This window comes from Carassius auratus, chromosome 33 (genome assembly GCF_003368295.1).
Source record: "Carassius auratus strain Wakin chromosome 33, ASM336829v1, whole genome shotgun sequence".
NCBI classification, from domain to species: domain Eukaryota; kingdom Metazoa; phylum Chordata; class Actinopteri; order Cypriniformes; family Cyprinidae; genus Carassius; species Carassius auratus.
The window spans coordinates 1885157-1905149 of NC_039275.1; the positions used below are offsets into that span (position 1 = coordinate 1885157).

The following is a 19993-nucleotide window of genomic DNA, read 5'->3' on the forward strand; positions in this document are numbered from 1 at the left end:
TTTTAAGGTACGAAAATTATGTTTTTAACAAATAAAATATAAATATTTCCATTCCAAACTGCTTTCCACGTCGAAACATCCACAAACAAATGATTCGCGAACCCGCTCCGAACTCCCGAACTGATTCAAATGATTTGCGATCCCCGAACTGACTCAAATGATTCGCGAACCAGCTTTCCACGTCGAAACATCCACGAACAGGTGCTGACTGGCCATCTTTGTGATCTGGAAAACGGCAGGTAAAAGTGCGATTTATAGTTCGGAAAATACAGTAAGTATGGAACATGAGAAGAGAAAGAGTTACTTGCTAGGGATGATGTTAGGAAGTGATATTCAGGTTGCTACATTTTTAATGATTACAGTAGTTAAAACAGATAAACTTCAACATTTTAGCTGTAAAATGCCACATGCAGTAGCTAATATTGAGAAATATTTTGTGCTTTTACTTTTAAAAATGTTAACGTTACAGTTAATGCTTACAAACTTTGTTAATGCTTACAGAATTTTGAATACAGAAGTTAGATTTGTAATGGTGTATTTTCATTTAGATGTGGTATTATTATTTGTGAATAAATTAATTAAGATTATTAAGTAATAAATTCATTTTAAGACAGCATGGAATAGATTGTATAAGTTACTGTTATAACAGCATATAATATAATCTATTTCATGCTATCTTAGAATAAAACCCTTTTTTTTCTTTTTTTTTATCCATTTCATAATTTGTTTATTCAGGTTGAGCTTAGACCAAGAGCAGAGAAAGACACTCACTCCAGCTCAACTTTAAATTACTTTTAAGCGAGGAGTGAGACTAGGTTGAAGAAATTTACGTTATTTTATTTTACGTTATTTTATTTCACGTTATTTTATTTCTTGAGGTTATGAAGAATTTTTATGTAAATTTAATTTTCCAGTAACTCCCAACGAATTTTCCATTGTCATGGATGCTATTCCTAAAGGAGCTGTTAGATCATCCAGCACTTTATCTATTTCTTTAGACCCATTTGAAATCCCAGTAGGAAAACTATGCTTTCTGTCACCTTCTTCATCACGTAAGTTTAAGATTAGATCACTTATCCAGAAGGAGCTTGTTACAACTCCTAATGCTGTGTTTTATTGGACGAATGTGGTCGATCATATTGATTGGAAAAAGTATGGAATCTGTCTTCGAAATACATAATAACAAACAAGGTTAGAGAGATCTCATTCAAATTATTACACAGATTTTACCCAACTAAAGTGTTTCTGAGAAGATTTAATACAAGACAGATACAAGCTGTTGTTTTTGTGGTGACCCTAATGAAACTGATATACATATATTTTGGGATTGTCCTCACACGCAGCAATTTTGGATTGAATTCTGTAGTGTTATCAATAGCAGTGTGCTCCAGGGTTTCCCTCTGCTTTTTAAGGATGTACTGTTTGGCTTCTTTAATATACCAAAAGATAAAATTAAGGAATATTTTATTATTAACCTATTACTACTTCTTGCAAAAATTCACATTCACCGTAGTAAATTCAATCGTCAAAATCCTTTATATATTGTTTTTGAAAAAGAGGCTCAACAGTATGTTCAAACTATTTCATCTTCCAAGAATCTCAAAGCTTGTAAAACGATTCATTTATTTAATATTTTTTATTTATTTTGTTAAAGTTGTTGTTTTGTTTTATTTATTTACTGTTATTTACTTACTTCGTCTATTTATTTTTTCATAAAAGACAAAAGATTTGTAGTTTATGAGAAACGTGTAACGCGCTCATCCGTCCTGCAGAGGGAGCGCGCCTCTCTCACTCACACGAACAAACCGCTGTTTCCGGCGGAAGTGACGCAGGCTGTCAGTTACCGTCGTTGTTCAAACACAACAGACGCGCTAAAGACAAACAACAGATCAAACTCGTCCTCAGATCATCATGAATGTGTCGAAAACATGGCTTCAAAACCAGAACAGCTGCTGATTGTTGTTTCTGTGCTCGAAGGTAACAGAGATGTTTGTTTATGACTCCGGCAGTGTTTTTAAACGGATACTTGATGATTGTGATGTTCTCACAGGAACCACCAGTGATTTCAGAGGCTTGACACGCTTATTAATTATATTTAAATATGTGTTTATTGACAGAATACCATGGTAACACTATTTCTCAGCACTTTAGAGTATCAAGTGTTTACCACAGTACATGATTATTGTAACGTTAATCGTTTATTTTTCAGTATTGTTCTGAAATATGAATCTTTTGTAACACCATAAATTCCTCTACTGTCACTTTTAATCAGGTCAATGTATCCTCGATGTATAAAAGTATTAATTTGTTTTTTATATAGTACTCCACACTTTTGAATGGAAATACATCACAGTTTCCACAGAAATATTGCACAGCACAACGGTTTCAATAATAAATCAGTAACATTATATTATGATTTATGATTTCTGAAGATCATGTGACACTGAAGACTGGAGGAATGATGCTGAAAATACAGCGGAGCATCACAGAAATAAATTGCACTTTAACACAGATTCACACAGAAAACAGCTGTTTTACATTAAAATAATATTTTATTATTTTTACTGTATGTTTGATTGAAAAATGCAGTTTTGATCACATAAATAAATTACAGTTTAACAGAGATTCACATAGAAAACAGCTTTTTAAATAGTAAAAATATTTAGCAATTTTTTATTTACATTTTTTTGTATTTTTGATCAAGAAGAGACATCTTTAAAACATTCCTCTGATCCCTGTTCTCCTTCATCAGGCCGTCGGTTTCCCAGGAGTCCTCGGCACACGCTCGTAGTCGAGGCTCGCTTCGACGGCGAGAGTTTGGCCACAGACCCCGTGGAACACAAAGAACAGCCCCAGTTCTGCACTGAGCTGGCCTGGGAGCTGGACCGCAAGACTCTGCATCAGCACCGGTGAGTTCTGCTCGTCTGATCCAGCTCAGTGTGATGATCCTCCATCAGCTCCTCTCTCACTGTGTCTTCCTCAGGCTCCAGAGAACACCCATCAAACTACAGTGTTACGCCGTCGACTCCAGCTCGTCTGCGAGGGAGTGTGTGGGATACATCGTCCTCGATCTCAGATCGCTGCAAGAGATCAAGCAGGTCACATCCTCCACTTTCTGTTTCTTTTCTTTCAAGGCTGCATTTATTTGATCAAAAGTACAGTAAAAATAGTGAAATATTATTCTAATGTAAAACAGCTGTTTTCTGTGTGAATCTGTGTTAAAGTGTAATGTATTTCTGTGATGCTCCGCTGTATTTTCAGCATCATTCCTCCAGTCTTCAGTGTCACATGATCTTCAGAAATCAGAATAATATGATGATTTACTGCTCAAGAAACATTTCTGATTATTATCAGTGTAATATTTTTGTGGAAACTGATACATTAAATTTTTTACAGGATTCACAGATGAATACGAAGATCGGAGGAACAGCATTTATCTGAAATAGAAATCTTCAGTGAAACTTTTGAGCAGTTTAATGCAGCCTTAATGAATAAAAGTATTTTTTATTTCTTATTCCAAACTTTTTTTTATCAAAGTTTCCGCATTAATTAGAAATGTTTCTTGAATGATTTCTGACTGGAGGAATGATGCTGAAAATACAGCTGCACATCACAGAAATAAATTACACTTTAACACAGATTCACACAGAAAACAGCTCTTTCACATTATAATAATATTTCACTATTTTTATTGTATTTTTGATCAAATAAATGGTGAGCGGAAAAGACTTCTTTCAGAAAAAAGCATAGTCTTAAAGACTTTTCTGAAAGTCTTCTGTGTGTTCTTCAGGCTCCTAAATGGCATCCTTTACTCAGTAGCAAGTACACCAAACTGAAACCTGCTCTTCTGATCAGCATGATCTTAGAGAACGACACCAAACCTGCAGCTGAGCCGCTCAAGGCCAAGAAAGCTCCAGCGAGGCCAGGTACCCGAGCGCTGTTTCTTATCCTGGTGCACACGTCTCATCTCTTTCCTTCTTGTGTTTGCGCCGTTGTTTCCTTCCCATTTTCTGTCTTTCCTCTGTTGATGGGCTTCAGAGCCTCTTCATGTACGTCTGTGTCTCGGGCTGTGTTTGTCAGTCATGTGATGGATGTGAGTGGGGTTTGTTAATGACCTCTCTGTGACCTCTAGGCTCTCCAGCGCTGGTTCCTCTGGACTCTGATAAACTCAGGCCGCTTCTGAACGAGGAGGAAGGTTTCCATCAGATCGGTCCTGAAGATGTGTGCGCTGAGATGTTTGTGCTGTCGGTGACGCTTGCGTTTGCTTCTAAGCTGGAGCAGGTGAAGAGAGCTGCGGTGGTGTATTGGTTCATGTTCTGTGTGTGTCAGGACTAAACGACTCGTCTTCTGATCTTCAGCTGATCTCCAGCTCCACCAAGCTGTCCAGCGAGGGCTCCGAGTTCTTCTTCTATTACACTCTGTTGGGGAACGACGTCACCAGTGAACCTTTCCAGAACCTGCTGAGTCCGAACTTTGAGCCGGAGCGAGCGTCGGTGCGCATCCGCAGCAGTGAGCCCTTCCTGCGGCTCTTCCTCGGTCAGCAGCCCTGTCTGCAGGTCAGCACAGCTCTCAGGACACCTGCAGAAAGATGGAAACTTTCCAGGAATTTTTGGGACTATTTCAGGGTTTTCTGGAAAGTTCCGTAAATTTCCAGATTTTTCACAGTACTCTTTTTCTGTGTCTTTCGTAGGGCTGTGATTTTGTTTTTTTATTTTACTTTTTTAATCTAATTAATTTCATGATGTGCCCCCCCCCCCCTCCAAAATATATTTTTAAATTATTATTGTTAAATTTGAAAGCATTGAATAGACATTGCAAAAAAATTAGCTTTAGAAAGAAATATTAAGATTGTACATTGCATAAATAATGACAATAAAGTGGTATCAATGTTTTTTTTTTTTTTTTATTCATTTTGAAATTATTTTAAAATAGAATGATATTCTAAATATGAAAGTAAAAGCGGCAGTAGATGGTGGCGAGTCATTGAATCGTTCATTCAGCCGAATCGTTCAGATACGAAGCAAGTGACTCCTTTATTGACATGTTAATTTCTTATTAAATACTGTTACGTTGCTTTGACGCAATCTGTATTGTTAAATGCACTGATATAGATAAAGGTGACTTGACTGAATTTATAAATGAGTCTCTGAATCACTGACTCACTCGATTCATTCGAAATCACTGACTCATTCAGTAACGAATCACTGCTGTGTGTTGATCAGAGACGCTCAATTGAACAGTTCTGCTGTAGCTTTGATTGGAACTGTTTTCAGCTGTGAAAATGAGCAAAAACAGACAATGTTATGTCTAAAATATAACACAGTATAACGTTTTTGTCTAAATCACTTCATATTTGCAGTGGAGGAGAAACGGCTCTTGCTGGTGTGATATTGCTGAACTAAACATTTTTGCATTCCTATTTTGATCTTTAGCCTCATATCAGTGTATAATTTTCCTCTTTGTGGTTATCAGCAGCTGCATCAGTGAGAGATAAAGAGGCGTCACTTTAAATGCATGAATCGCAGCACATGAACATGTTAAATCGACAGCACTAGTGTGTAGTAACAGAATGTGCTTTTGTGCACACAGATCCATCTCTGCTGTGGAAACCAGTCTCTGGGCAGCACTGAGGTCAGTCTGGCCGGGTTGATGAAGAGCGGCGCTGATCTCACTAAAGCTCCGGCCACTATAGAGGGTGTTTTCATCCTTCAGCCTCCGCAGCGAGTGAAGGCCGGCCTGCAGTGTGTCCCGCCGGACCTCCAGCCCACTGTGAGCGTGTCTGTGACCCTCCGAACCGAAGACAGCGCTCATCAGGTCTCACAGCTACCCTTAACTGAAGAAAACTTGAGTTTAGTTAGAAAGCTTTACTAACATTGAAGGTCGATTTGTAATGGTACAAAAACAGTTAAACAATTAGTGCATTTAATAACTATTATCCTTTATTATTTTATTGCTTTGTCTTTTTTCTTTAGCCCAGTTCTGTTCAGTTCTAGACTCCGGATGCTGTTGACTGTGTAGTTTGTTGCTGATTATGGCCTATCATGTGTTTTTTTTGTTTTGTTTTGTTTTTTTGTCAACAGCTGGAAGTACCCGTTGAGAATGGACCTAAAACGCCAGTGAAGAAAGGCCCGGTTCCAGCCGCCCGTCGTGAACGTCCCTCAGAGGAGCCCAGAGCCCTTAGGACCCCATCACCAGACCGGCCTCTCCAGACTCCTGACGCTTCTCCTGAACACCAGCACTCAGAGAGCGAGGCCGAGAGTCTGTGCAGTGACATCAGACAGGCCCCGCCCACGGCGCACGAGAGACAGGCCCCGCCCACGGCGCACGAGAGACAGGCCCCACCCAAGGCCCACGAGAGACAGGCCCCGCCCACAGCACATGGCAAGTGTTCAAGTACATGTCCAATCTGTGGGATTAATGACATTCATTTCCATTGTCCTCTGCAGAATGATTTATAGGTATATATTGGATTTTGGCCGATATTCGATATGCCAATATTTTCAAAATAATTTTGGCCGATGCCGATACCGATATATATAAACATTTTCGCCTGATATATTTAAACTTTAATTTTACTGAAGAGAAATCCATGTATCTCTTCTGTACTGATTCTACCATAAATGTATTATTTTACAAATATAGACAGACATTCACATCTGAAAAACAGGTCAATTATTTCACTTGGAGAATATCGGTTTGGCTCATTGGCTGAAATATTCATATCGGCCGATACCGATGATGGTCATTTTAAGCTTTTATCGGCTGATACCGATGTTGTGCCGATATTATCGTGCATCCCTAATGATTTAAATAGTTTTTTTTAGTCTTAAATTTAAATCGATCACATTTAAGATCATTAACATTTTTAAATATCTTAAATGGTCATAAATGATTATTATTATTATTAACCTTCAAAAGGTTAGTATTTGATTAAATAATAAGCGCTGCACGATCACGATCAATGAATATCACACGTTAATGTCAAGCGATTGCTTTTGATCTACTGTTGATGTTAGACAATTATGAATTATGAAATTATGACAGTTTTTCTAATATGCTGTTGATGGCTGTAAGAATGCAAATTTCTGCTGTAAGTAGTACAGCGTAGACATTTCAAAATAAGAGTCCCAGTGTAATTCAGGCTTGATTTATAATTGCTTTCAGTTTTGGTTTCAAGCTGATGATGCGAATTCAAACCACTTGCTTTTACCCAAAAGTTCTGAATCATTTAAAATATAATAAAACTTAGTATGATCCCTCTTTTCTTTTATATATTTTAATAAGTACTGGGCAGAATAAGTGTGTTTCATTTTTATGTAAATATATGTTACGGGTATTTTTGTAGCAATAGCCAACAATTCATTGTATGGGTTAAAATTATAGATTTCTCTTTTATGCCAAAAATCATCAGGATATTAAGTAAAGATCATGTTCCATGAAGATATTTAGTAAATTTCCTACTGTAAATATATCACAACTTTAATTTTGATCGGTAATATGCATTGCTAAGAACTTCATCTGAACAACTTTAAAGAGGATTTTCTCAATATTCAAAAATGTTCCACCCTCAGATTCTAGATTTTCAAATATTGTTCTCTTAACAAACCAGACATCAATGGAGAGATGATTTATTCATCTTTTAGATCTCAGTTCAAATAAAGGCCTTATAGTGCTGTGAATGCAGTAGTGTTGGATGTGTGACTGTCTGATACACGTGTTGAAGTGTGAAATCTGTTTTGTTCTGACAGATGTGACTGAAGCTGATGCTGGAGACTCGTCCGTCTCTGTTTCTGCTCCGAAGATCTCCATCCCTGCGTCTGCACATCACTACAGCTTCTCCCTGGACCTGCGCAGCGTCCGAGACCTGAGGACCAGCTTCCCTGTGAACTGCATCCTCCGGTGACTAGCGCTCGCAGCCTGAGCTCCATCACGCACCTTCAGCGTGTTCCTAACGTGTGTCTTTCCCCAGGTACGCTTACCAGTTCTTCGGCAGCGCGGCTCCCATCATGACCAGTCCAGCGGTGGAGGTGAAGAAGAACACCGAGGTGTTTCTTCCGCAGTCGTACTGCGCCTTTGATTTCGCCGCTTTACCCAATCAGCTTCAGGACACGTTCCTCAGGTGAGACTCTGAGAGATAGTTGGGACTCTTTGACTGTACCTGATCAGCCGTCCAGCTTCAGCTCGATCTGGTGTGTCCAGGGTTCCTCTGCTGGTGGAGATGTGGCACAGAGAGCCGATCTCTGGAGATGTTCTGCTGGGTTCTGTCAGCATTCATCTGTCCCGTCTCCTCAGCTCCGAGAAGACACGCTTCCTGGACCCGTCCGGTCTGCAGCGCTGGAGACAGAGCTGTTCTGAGAGGATCCCCATCATGAGAGCAGACGGGTTTGTGCAGAGTCGATCAAATTCTGTTTTAATCCCAGCCACTAGCTCTAGGTCACTCCAAACACACAATGCTCAAATCTTTTTATTATTATAGAACGGTATATCGTGAACGAACAACGACAACAATACATGTTTACATTAGAACAGTAGAATCAGGTGCAAAAAGGAAACAAACAGAATAGGACATAGAACAAATACATTTTGTAAAAAAATATAAGAATAAATTAAAAGGCTAGGTTTTTGTTGTTTTTGTTACTTTCTTCGATTTAGGCAAAAAGGTTTATGCATTATTATTTGTGCATTTGTATTTGAATGAAACTCATCGTGAAATACACACGAGCTACGTTTCACTTTTTGAAACACTTGGATTTTTCAGAATAAGGTGATTATTAACCAAAAATGGTTCTGCCTGGATGTAAAAGTGCACTATTCAAACTTCTCGGTTATTAAACACTTTAGAATACAGACCTAAGGTTGGACACTTTTTATTGTAGAAGTGGAATCAGATCAAAATATGAAGGTATTGGAAAAATGTTATAGAAGTTGATTAACTGTAAAGTCTACTTTTTGTGATTATTTAAAGTTTTACTGGAAAATTGCGTTGAAATTAAATATGTAAGTTATGTCACAAATTTGAAGTTGATGTTAAAAATAAATCTAATTGGGGTTACTGTTGGAGTTTATTTAGACTGTTATTCCACAGACAGCCTCCGGGTGACACTCAAACTCCATTTCTATATTTTTGATACAATGTTACTTCTGTCACCAAATATGGAATCTTGAGACTCAGACTGTAAAGTACATTAATACATTTTGTAATATGACTCCTCCCACTAAGGGGAGGAGACTGCCAAAAGATGTTAAAGTACCATTTCTATGGTAGGGATGAATTGTTAGGTTTTTAGATTTCAGATGATATCTAATATGTGATTGCTATTATTTTTGATAGAGTAAAAAGGCAATAAATGTGTCATGGCTGTGGGCCTGCGGGTGACCCTTAAGGGGTTAAACATGTTTCACCCAATGAATAAACATGCTGTCCTTTCATTCTTCTTTACAACACAAATGAAAATATTTTGTAGAATGTAACCCCATTCACTTTCACTGAACGGAGAATAAAATCCTCTTTTGTGTTTGTGGAAGAGAGTCAGACCGGTCTGAAGCACACGGGTTTCAGATGTTTTTAGATGTCACATCAAGCACATTTTTAGGATACATGATAACGATTGATGTCTCACAGTTCTGATCTTTTGTCTAGTTGTGATAAAACTGTGAGATATAACTTCTTTATGTGAGACTAAAGGTGCAGTGGCCTTGTTTTCTGTGGCGGGAATCTCTGAATTGTGAGCTCTAAAGCTGTTTTACTGTAGGTCCGAGAGGTTGGCTGAACTCTGTTACGTGAGCGTTCTTGAAGATCTGGGCTTCGTGAAAGCTCAAGACGTCCTCGTCTCTGAATCGTCACAGGTGATGTCGCTCTCTGATTGATTCCCGTTCTGAATCTGAATGTGTATGTGGCTTGAACAGCGGAGTGTTGTCTGTTGATCAGGGGCCGGCGGCTCTGGCTCCTCCTCCTCAGGGCCCCGGGGGGGCGGAGCCTCTCACTCGTCCTCGAGAGACCCCGGAGTACAAGGCAGCGCTGGAGCTGGAGATGTGGAAGGAGATGCAGGAGGATCTGTTCGATAATCAGGTTCAGATCTCAGAGGGAACACACTGAACCACCGCTGTTTTTAACATTAAGAGTGCGAGGTGTAACCTTCTAACCTTCACAATGCAAAGCTTCTCGCTCTAACAACAGCGTTGAGCTCACACACTTTAAAAATGATTGTAATTTTAATTGTAAAAGACTATTAATTGGCTAATGGAAAGCTCCTTTACTGTATAAACTGTAATAGATCGAAGTAAAATACTGTTTTTGAACGTAAAATTTTCCAGAAGACTCCTTACATTCAATGCTTTTATATTAAAACAACTGTTACTACTTAAATTTAACAGTCACGTGCATTAAGGTTTAATGTTGTTAAAATCATTTGTATGTTACTTTGATGGCGTTTATGAAAATCTGTACACCTTCTATATATTTAAATATTAGTTTTTAAGGTGTTTCTCAGCAAATTATAAAGTTAAAAACTGTTTTTAATCATTTGTTATATATTAACATTGAACTACAAGCAGTGTTGGGGAAAGTTACTTTTAAAAGAAATGTTACAATGTTGCGTTTCTCCCTAGAAGAACTGTTACTTCGTTACCTTATATGGAAAGTGATGCGTTTTGTTACTTCTTCTCCTCTGGGCTGGGCTTGTTTGCTTGTTTATAATATAAAAACGTTCCATTTTTGGCAAGTGTAAAATCACTTCCACACCAGAAGAGAGGTGAATCAGGCTTGTTTTGTCCTCAGCTGAAGCAGAAGGAGTTGAGTCACATGCAGGCGTTGGCCGAGGAGTGGAGGAAGAGAGATCTCCAGCGGGAGGCGCTCATCAAGAAGAAGGTCAGACTCACACACAAACACACACTCACACACACACACACACACTCATTCACACACGCACACACACAAACACACTCACGCTCCCTCACCCACACACTCACTCACTCACACACACAGAAAACATCAGTCCTCCTTCAGTAAAGGCAAGGTTTATTGTGATATTGAAACTTTAAATTTAAATAACTGTAAATTTTATTTTATTATTGTTTTAACTGTTTAAAACAATCATATATAAATAAAATGTATTCATATTAATAATTATTTCCAGCCAAAATCTCAAGAAAAATTCTTAAATCAAGAAGGTTTATCGAGACAACTTGTTTTCTGCAAAAAAAAAGAGAAATCTGTCAGTGGGATACGCCAAATAAACTTATTTCTAACAGAAAAGAATATTATTTTGCTAGTTTCGAACTAAAGCTGAATTTTGACTCGGTTTTTTTTTCTGTAAACAAGACTAAAGATTTACTTGATTTAAAGCTGCAGTAGGTAACTTTTATATTTGTTAAACCTGTCATTATGTCCTGACAGTAGAATATGAGACAGATAATCTGTGTATAAATCAAGCTCCTCTGGCTCCTCCCAGTGTCCTATTGCCATTTGTAGAAACTCCATCGCTCCTGGTAAGAAACTACCAATCAGAGCTGCGGTCCGTAACTTTGTTTGTGTTCAAAATGTAGAAAAATGAACATAATAAGCGAGTACACCATGAATCCGTTTTCCAAACCGTGTTTTTAGCTTGTCCTGAATCACTAGGGTGCACCTATAATAAGTGTTTATATACGGACTATTTTAGATTGCTTCGGGGGTACCGCGGCGGAGTAACCCAGTACCTTTGTGATTCTTCATAGACATAAACAGAGAGAAGTAGTTCCGGCTACGATGTTCTTCCGCAAGACGCAAGCAGTTCTGTTTATTAACTGCTAGAGCGTCAAAAGTTACCGACTGCAGCTTTAAGAATTTTTAGAGATCTGGGCTGGAAACAAAACAAAAGCTTTTTTTGCAGTGTGTAAAGGTCACTTGCACTGCAACACTTTATAAAAGCATCCGCCACATGCTTAAATGTGAATTGAATCATAAAGGAGCACTCGGGTCATTTTATAAGTGCTTTCTGGAGCTAAACATAAATGTATTTTTTTATGTTTTTAATCTGACTTATATATGTATAAATATTAATTGCATTAATTTGTATTTTTAAAGTATTTGTTGTATCATAGTAACTAATTGTAATGATTATGTCTCAGGAGCTGGAGTATAATGTTCTGGAGGAGCAGCTGCAGAAGACTCTGTGTGATCTGGAGAAGAGAGAGAAAGCTCTGGCTCACGCTGAGATGGAGGTGAGACTGAAAGATCTTCAGAGCGTGTGTGGTGTGACGTGTTTCTGAGGCTTTCGTCTGTCGCTCGTCCAGACGCAGAGACTGCAGCGAGAGCTCCGCTCCGAGCACGAGCTCAACATGAGAGAGCTGCAGGACAGCGGCCGGCGTCTGCGCCAGGACTGCACTCACCAGGTGGAGCTGGAGAGGTCAAAGGTCAGGCAGCTCGAGGATCAGCTGGCTCAGCAGCGACAGCAGGTAAACACACGAGCTGGGGGGTCAAACCAAGGCATCATTTTCATGATTTCTGAAGATCATGTGACACTGAAGACTGGAGGAATGATGCTGAAAATACAGCGGAGCATCACAGAAATAAATTACACATTAACACAGATTCACACAGAAAACAGATGATTTACATTAGAATAATATTTCACTAATTTTATAGTTTTTTCTGTATTTCTGATCAAATAAATGCAGCCTGCAAATATATATATGATACATCAAATATATTTGCATTACTCTGAAAATATCTGATATTTCTTGTTCCTTCATCAAAGATACAAGAGGCTGAGAACAAATACAAGCAGCTGGAGAAGGAGTTTGTTCAGTACCGGGATCAGCAGAACGTCCGGCCCGAGGTCCGTCTGCAGTCAGAGATCAACCTGCTGACCCTGGAGAAGGTCAGAGACACGAAACCCTGCACAGAGCAGAGGCTTTGAGCCTGTCTTCCTCATCACATCAGATCTGTGTTTATCCTGAAGGTGGAGCTGGAGCGTAAACTGGAGTCTGCTACCAAATCCAAACTGCATTACAAGCAGCAGTGGGGACGAGCCCTGAAGGAGCTGGCCAGGTTTAAACAGGTGAGACTCTCAACAGACTGGGCGAGGTCACACGGCGAGGTCACACGGCGAGGTCACACGGCGAGGTCACACGGGTTCAGTACGTTACTGAGTGTGTTTTACCATCGCTGTTTGGATTCTCGTCACTGCTAGAAATGTTAAGTGAAAGCTTGTAGTTTTAACCCCAAAAAACTAAGTTTGCATAAAGAAAATGAATCCTGTTTTAAGGATCATTAAGACATTTACTCCAGATTCTCATCACTATAACGCACCTGGATACTTGCTTTGGAATTGGTTTGTAAATTTATTATTATAATATATTTGTTTTACGGTATTCAAGTTATATTAAAATACATTAAAATAAAAAAAATTATTTAAAAAAACAATTGTATATATATATATATATATATATATATATATATTTATAAAATTTATATAAAATACTCTTATTTATAAATATGTATTTTCAACAATTTTACTTTTTACTGTATCCAAGTTACTCTTAAGCACTTAAAATATTGAAAGACATAATTATGAAAAATACATCATGAAATTATAAAAGTATTTCTTAAAAATATTTTGTTTGAAATTTTGTGTGTGTATAGATATAATTTTATAATAGTTTATATATTTGCTTGAAACATGTTTACTGTTTTATGTATTTAAAAATACAATATATAAATATATACAATTATTTACATAAATTATTCATAATTGTAAGTCTTACTGTATTCAAGTTATTATTATTATTATTATTATTATTATTATTATTACAAATATTAATGTATATATATGGAGGTTTTCTTTGTTGTTGCAAAAACAGAAAACATTTCAAATTTTCAAAAATCCTGTTTTTTGTTTTGTAATCGTGTTATTATTGTGTTAGTTAGATGTAATTTTTTGTTATTTTTTAAAAACCTTATCAAAATAACCCAACTCTAGTTTGATTGAGATTAATTGGAATGCACAATGAAAAAACATGATTTTTATTCTGCTTTTGGAAATGAACTCCTCATATATATATATATATATATATATATATATATATATATATATATAATCTCAGACACTGTTATGGTGCATTAATACTTTAGTTCCACAGTCGTGAGAATGTGCTTCAGTGTCGTGAAAGTAACGCTGCAATGTAAAAAATCTTAATGGCTCTAAAAATAGTCTTGAGTTTGTGTTGTGGATCGTAGCAGAACCGGCTGAAGACTAATGGAGCAGTTAAAGCAGACGTGAACCTGAGATTATCAGCTGCTCATAACTGTTTCAGACACACAGCAGCCGTGTATAAAAACACTCATATATTAGTAGAATTTAAAATAACTCTATTTTGATACACTTTGAAATGTAACTGAATTTTAGTATTGGTCAAAAATCATTTTTATTTGAATGAAACCAATATTTAGTTTGATAATCTTTTGTATTTTTAGTGGATTTTATGGGACTAAATTATATTTTTGAAATAGTTATGATATTGTTTATTTCCGTGAATCTCTTTTTGAGCGTAGAACTGAAAATGAAATTTCTAGCATAAAAAAGTCGTAAATCTTAAAGATTGGTCTCTTTTTAAAAAGGCATCATTGCTGAAGTAAATAAATAAACATAAGTAATACATTTATAGAAGTTTGTTTATTAGTAGTAGAAATGCACAAAAATAGTATTTTTTGAGATTATTCTTCAAAAGTTTTACTTGAAAACTGTGAGAAAATAAAAGATAAATCTTTAACAAGCTGTTCCAAATGAGAAAGAAATCACTTTTTATTGCTTTAACCCATCCTTCCTAGTATTAATTGATTACTGAAGTATTAAATTATTTGGAAAAAAGAGTGCGAGAATTTTTTTTTTTGTTAATTAAGATCTAAATAGTTTTCAACGCTGATAATAATCTTCATGTTTCTTGAGCAGTAAATCATCATATTTTCATGATTTCTGAAGATCATGTGACACTGAAGACTGGAGGAATGATGCTGAAAATACAGTAATTAGAATAGTATTTCACTATTTGTTCTGTATAGCTGCGTTTCCACCGCAGGAACTTTACCCAGGAACTAGGGACTTGGTCCGGTACTCGTGTGTTTCCACCGCAGGAACCAGGAACTAAATAAAGTTCCGGGTAAAGAAATGCCCCTCAGAAAGTCCCTGCTGGCGAGGTGGTACTTTATCAAAGTTCCGGAACTTTCGGGGGCGGGACTTTGGTTTTATTATGTTTCATTGTAAATATACAGAGAGGAAAATTACAGGATTCGCGTCGTCGTGGACATCACACTCCCCGGTCGAATGCACGAAGTCAGAACTAACTACCGATGATGCACGTCCAAAATCAGTGTAACTTTTTTTTTTTTTTTTTTTTTTTTTTTTAAATCAGCGGTACTTTGTATTGAGAAACGCGCGCAGACCTGCGTCACCGGTCTATCTGCCTAATCTTCCCGGTACTTTACACCGCGGTGGAAACACAGAAAGCAACAGGTCTGGGGGGAAAAACGTTCCTGGTACAAATGTTCCGGGTAATTCCGGTGGAAACGCGGCATATTTTTGATCAAATGAATGCAGCTTTGATGAGCAGGAGAGGCTTCTTTTAAACACATTACTGCTCCCACACGTGACCGAGATGTGCTGTGATGGATCTGTGTGGGGCTTCTGGGTAACTTTGCTCAGTGAAGCGTCCCAGGTGTGTGTGAATCTGCTCATGTGTTTATTACACACCTCTCCACCGCAGAGATGATTGTGTGTGTGACCGTAAGTCAAGGCCTCGTCTAAGTGTTTGTTTCTTGCCTTCGGTGAAAGTTTTACTGTGGTCCTGCTCGAGGAAAACTGCAGATGAAACACGTCATCCACTGAATCCTGCTCGTTTGAGTTCTCACAGAGGAGATCACCAGCTGTGTGTGTGTGTGTGTGTGTGTGTCCAGCGCGAGCAGGAGAACGCTATGACCCGTCTGAGGAAGCAGCAGCAGGAGCTGGAGCACATGAGGTTACGATACCTGGCCGCTGAAGAGAAGGAGGTCGTCCAGAACGAGAAACACGAGCTTCAGGACATCCGGAACGAGCTGAACCGGTGAGAACGTAACCCTTTGTTTACCGTGTAGCAGTGAGTTTTTCTGCCTCTGTTGATGCTGTCGTCCGCATGTTTCAGCAGCTGTCTCTCATTAAACTGTAGAGCTCAGATGCTGGATGTCTGTGTATTAAATGTGTTTGGATTGAACTGGAGCCGGTTTGATTGCTTGTGTCAGGCTGAAGCCGCAGGAGGAGCCGAGCAGCTGGAGGGACACGGCACACGCGTGTGCGAGCGAGAGCGCTGATGAACACGTGACACGTCTGCTGGAGGAGAGAGACACGCTGCTGCGCACCGGAGTCTACACGCATGACGACAGGATCATCTCTGAGCTGGACCGACAGATCCAGCAGATCATGAGCCGCAGGAACACGTGACACGCGCGAGAAAGCCTTGCTGTGGGACTGTTATAGTGTGTGTGTGTGTGTGTGTGTGTTTAGATGTGACTGTCAGTTTAAATAAATGTTGTTCTGATCTCTTCATACTCTGACGTTTCTGATCCAGTTTGTTTCTGCTCAGATTAAGGTGTAATCGGACCGGTCTGGTGAAATCAGAAGAAATAAAGTCACGAGTCTGACAGAATCCAGGGAACAGATTTCTAGGAATTTTGCAGTTAATTCTCATTTTGTATTTTCAGAAAGATTTGGAATATCTGTTACCACCGAAACACAATAATCAGAATTTCTTCTTTTTTTTTTTTTTAGGTCACTCAAGTTAATTTTTAACACTTTCAGTAGTGATTTTGTTGTACTTTGATTCCATCTTTTCTTGGTGAAAGGCAAAACGTTGATTACATTGATTTCAAACGTAAGGTTACATTGAACCAAAAACTGTTACATCTTAACTAATAATTCCTTTTTTCTTCTAGGATTATTTGCAGAATAAAGTTTAAAAGAACAGCATTTATTTAAAATGTTTTTTATTATTATTATTATTTAAAAGATTGGGGTCAGTATTTTTATTTCTTTTTTTGATTAAAGAAATTAATGTTTTTATTCAGCAAGGATGTGTAAAATTAATAAAAAGTGATAATAAAAACACACTGTTAGAAAAGATTTCTATTTCTTTCTTTTTTAACTTTATCAAACAATCCTGAAAATAAGTATCACAGGTTCCATAAAAGTATTAAGCATCACAAACCCAGAACTGATGATAATATTCTCATGATTTCTGAGGATCATGTGACACTGAAGACTGGAGGAATGATGCTGAAAATACAGCGGAACATGAGTTTAACTCTCCGTCATCTCTGTCCTCCACATACAGTAATAATCTTATTTCCGTGTTTTATGAGCTAATATTATTGTAAGTGTTGTTCTTATATATGCTTTTGGCATTAAAAGACAATCTTTTGTCAGAAGAGGAGTTTTTAATATTGTATGATGTAAATAAGTCTAAAAACCTAGATTTACCATGTAAGCAACACTATTGCCTTTTAACCTCGATTACATGGAGGAAGACGAATGCTTAAATGAATTTCGTGTCAGAAAATGCGATCTACCAATTCTGGTAGATTTTTTTTTTTAATGCATTTAGAAGACGCTTTTATCCTGAGCGACTTACAGTGCATTCAAGCTATCATTTTTTTTTTTTTTTTTTTTTACCTATCATTGTAAAATAAAATATTTTTTATTACCTATATAGATGTTCTCGGAATTCCCAATGAGATAGTTTGTGATCAGACAATCATAAACTGATGCAAATTACAGTGTCATATGCCATAACATTTATTTACCTAATCTCTCACGTTGTAGCGACTCCAGCAAATCAGCTGTTCTCCCGTAGTAGACCGTTAAAGTAAAACGTCACAAAGTAGCAGTTAAATTCGCGCATGCGCAATATAATGCCAGAATGGCGTTGCCGGTGTTCTGAAATATTCGGTTCCCTATCATAGGTCACTTCGATGCTGCGGTGACGTCACCACGTATGGGAACACCTCTGGTGTGACGAATGTCTGAAGCCCTATACCATCCCGCCAATCCTATTGGCCAAATGGCGCATAGCACCACCCTGCGCATGCGCGCGCATGATATACCTGGGTGCAGCGCGCCATTTCGCTCAGATTTCATTCCTTCAGGAATAGCGAATCATCTGTGCCCTATCGTCTCGCGTTCGCTACGCGCTACCAAACATACCGCTCGTGCAGTGGGCCGTTCTATGGCCGGTTTGATTTCGGTTGAGCGCCACCTCTGGCTTAATCTCACCGATATTAAGGAGAAGGATAAATCTTTCCTTATGGATGCCCCTGTCTCCAGGGATGGATTGTTCGGTGAGGCTGTCACGTCAGTAGTGGAGAAGTTCAGGGCAGCGAAACAGCAATCAGCCGCTTTCCGCCAGCTGATTCCCCGCAGACCCAGGGAGGTCGAACGCCGGCAAGCGCCCGCGCGTTCTCGCTCAACCTCCTCTCACCGCCAGCGAGCAGCCTCTCGAGAGGAACCCACACCCATGGCGCCTCCTCGTAAGGACTGGGGCCCTAGGGTTTTTCCTCCGGCGCACCAGCGTCAACGTAAGCGATTGAACCTGACCTCGACGGCTAAAGCCTCTCGTTCTCGGGTGCCGAATAGCAGCTCCTGATCTTTTTGCTGCTTGCCAGGGACTGTGCCCTCCGCTAGAGAGCGCTGTCGGACCGCTTTCGCGCATCCCACACTCTCATTGCAGTCCCCATGCTCAAACATTGATTGTCTCGCCGCTAACAGCGCCTCGAGCAACATTGGATCGAGCCGTAATAATAGACGCTCCCTCAGACACTCTGCGCAATCCTGCTTTTGGAGTTCGAGGGACGACTCAAGGACCCTGCACAAACGGCCCGTTTATGACGGCTCGCACAGCCGCCGCTTTTTCGCTAGCGGCAGAGCCCGATGTTCCATCTGTTGGCCTAATTCCTGCCGTGGACACGTTTCAGGATTATACTCAACGGAACGCAACGACTCCGGCGCATACGCTTCCCCGGTGCACGAACACCACGGGTTTTTCGTGTCCGGTCGTTTTAACGCGTATGACGGCGTTGCTGGGAGCGGAAGTTTTGGAACCGCTAATATTGTTTCGGGCCGCGTGGGAACGCTTGCCCGGCATTCCTCAATGGGTGTTACGCACGGTTTGTCACGGATACACCATTCAGTTTCGGAAAGGCCCGCCTCCTTTCCGCGGAATTCTTCCCACTACGGTGAAGTCTACGGAAATGGCGGTGCTGCGACAAGAAATGTCAGCTCTGCTGAGCAAAGGGGCTATAGAAGAAGTACACCCCTCTCAGATGGAGACAGGTTTTTACAGCCGTTATTTCGTGGTACCGAAAAAAGACGGCGGGTTACGACCCATTCTGGATTTACGCCGTCTGAATCTTGCACTCAGACCGAGCAAATTCAAGATGTTGACGGTGAAATCTATTCTGTCTCAGATCCGACCAAGCGATTGGTTTATTACGATCGATCTGAAGGATGCGTATTTCCATATTCAGATCGTCAAGAGACACAGGAAGTTCCTCAGATTCGCTTTAGAGGGCAAAGCGTATCAGTACCGCGTTCTTCCCTTTGGCTTGGCTTAGCGCCCCGTACGTTCTCAAAATGCATGGACGCAGCTCTGGCCCCGTTGCGGCTCCAGGGCGTTCGTGTGTTGAATTATTTGGACGATTGGCTGGTGCTAGCGCAATCGCGGACTCAAGCACACTCTCACCGAGATCTTGTGCTGAATCATTTAAACAGCCTGGGCTTACAAACAAATTTCAAGAAGAGTGTTTTAACTCCCTCTCAACGGATAACTTTTCTTGGAATAGATCTGGACTCTCGCGCGATGACAGCGAAGCTTTCTCTCCCGCGCGCTCAGTCGATTGCGTCATGCGTGCGGCACTTCAAAGCGGGTCGCACGGTGACGGTGAGATTGTGCCTCAGGCTCTTGGGTCTAATGGCAGCAGCATCCCCCGTGA

General features: G+C 39.4%; 1 protein-coding gene across 2 annotated transcripts; it reads left to right on the forward strand.

Annotated features, from left to right (window-relative positions):
* The first annotated feature begins 1825 nt into the window (after positions 1 to 1825).
* LOC113052696 (centrosomal protein of 120 kDa-like) lies at positions 1826 to 17072 on the forward strand. Of its 2 annotated transcripts, XM_026217102.1 has the most exons (20): positions 1826 to 1977; positions 2753 to 2909; positions 2984 to 3098; positions 3791 to 3926; positions 4133 to 4281; positions 4359 to 4556; positions 5590 to 5814; positions 6081 to 6381; positions 7749 to 7899; positions 7970 to 8119; positions 8200 to 8382; positions 9753 to 9846; positions 9929 to 10069; positions 10778 to 10867; positions 12109 to 12201; positions 12274 to 12435; positions 12738 to 12860; positions 12942 to 13040; positions 15932 to 16077; positions 16253 to 17072. In XM_026217102.1, exons 1-20 carry the CDS (start codon positions 1929 to 1931, stop codon positions 16449 to 16451), a joined length of 2961 nt encoding a protein of 986 aa, XP_026072887.1. In that variant the 5' UTR covers positions 1826 to 1928; the 3' UTR covers positions 16452 to 17072. The 2 variants fall into 2 exon arrangements, with proteins under 2 accessions (XP_026072887.1, XP_026072888.1); XM_026217103.1 differs by lacking the exons at positions 1826 to 1977; positions 2753 to 2909 and adding an exon at positions 3397 to 3497.
* Positions 17073 to 19993: the final 2921 nt, after the last annotated feature.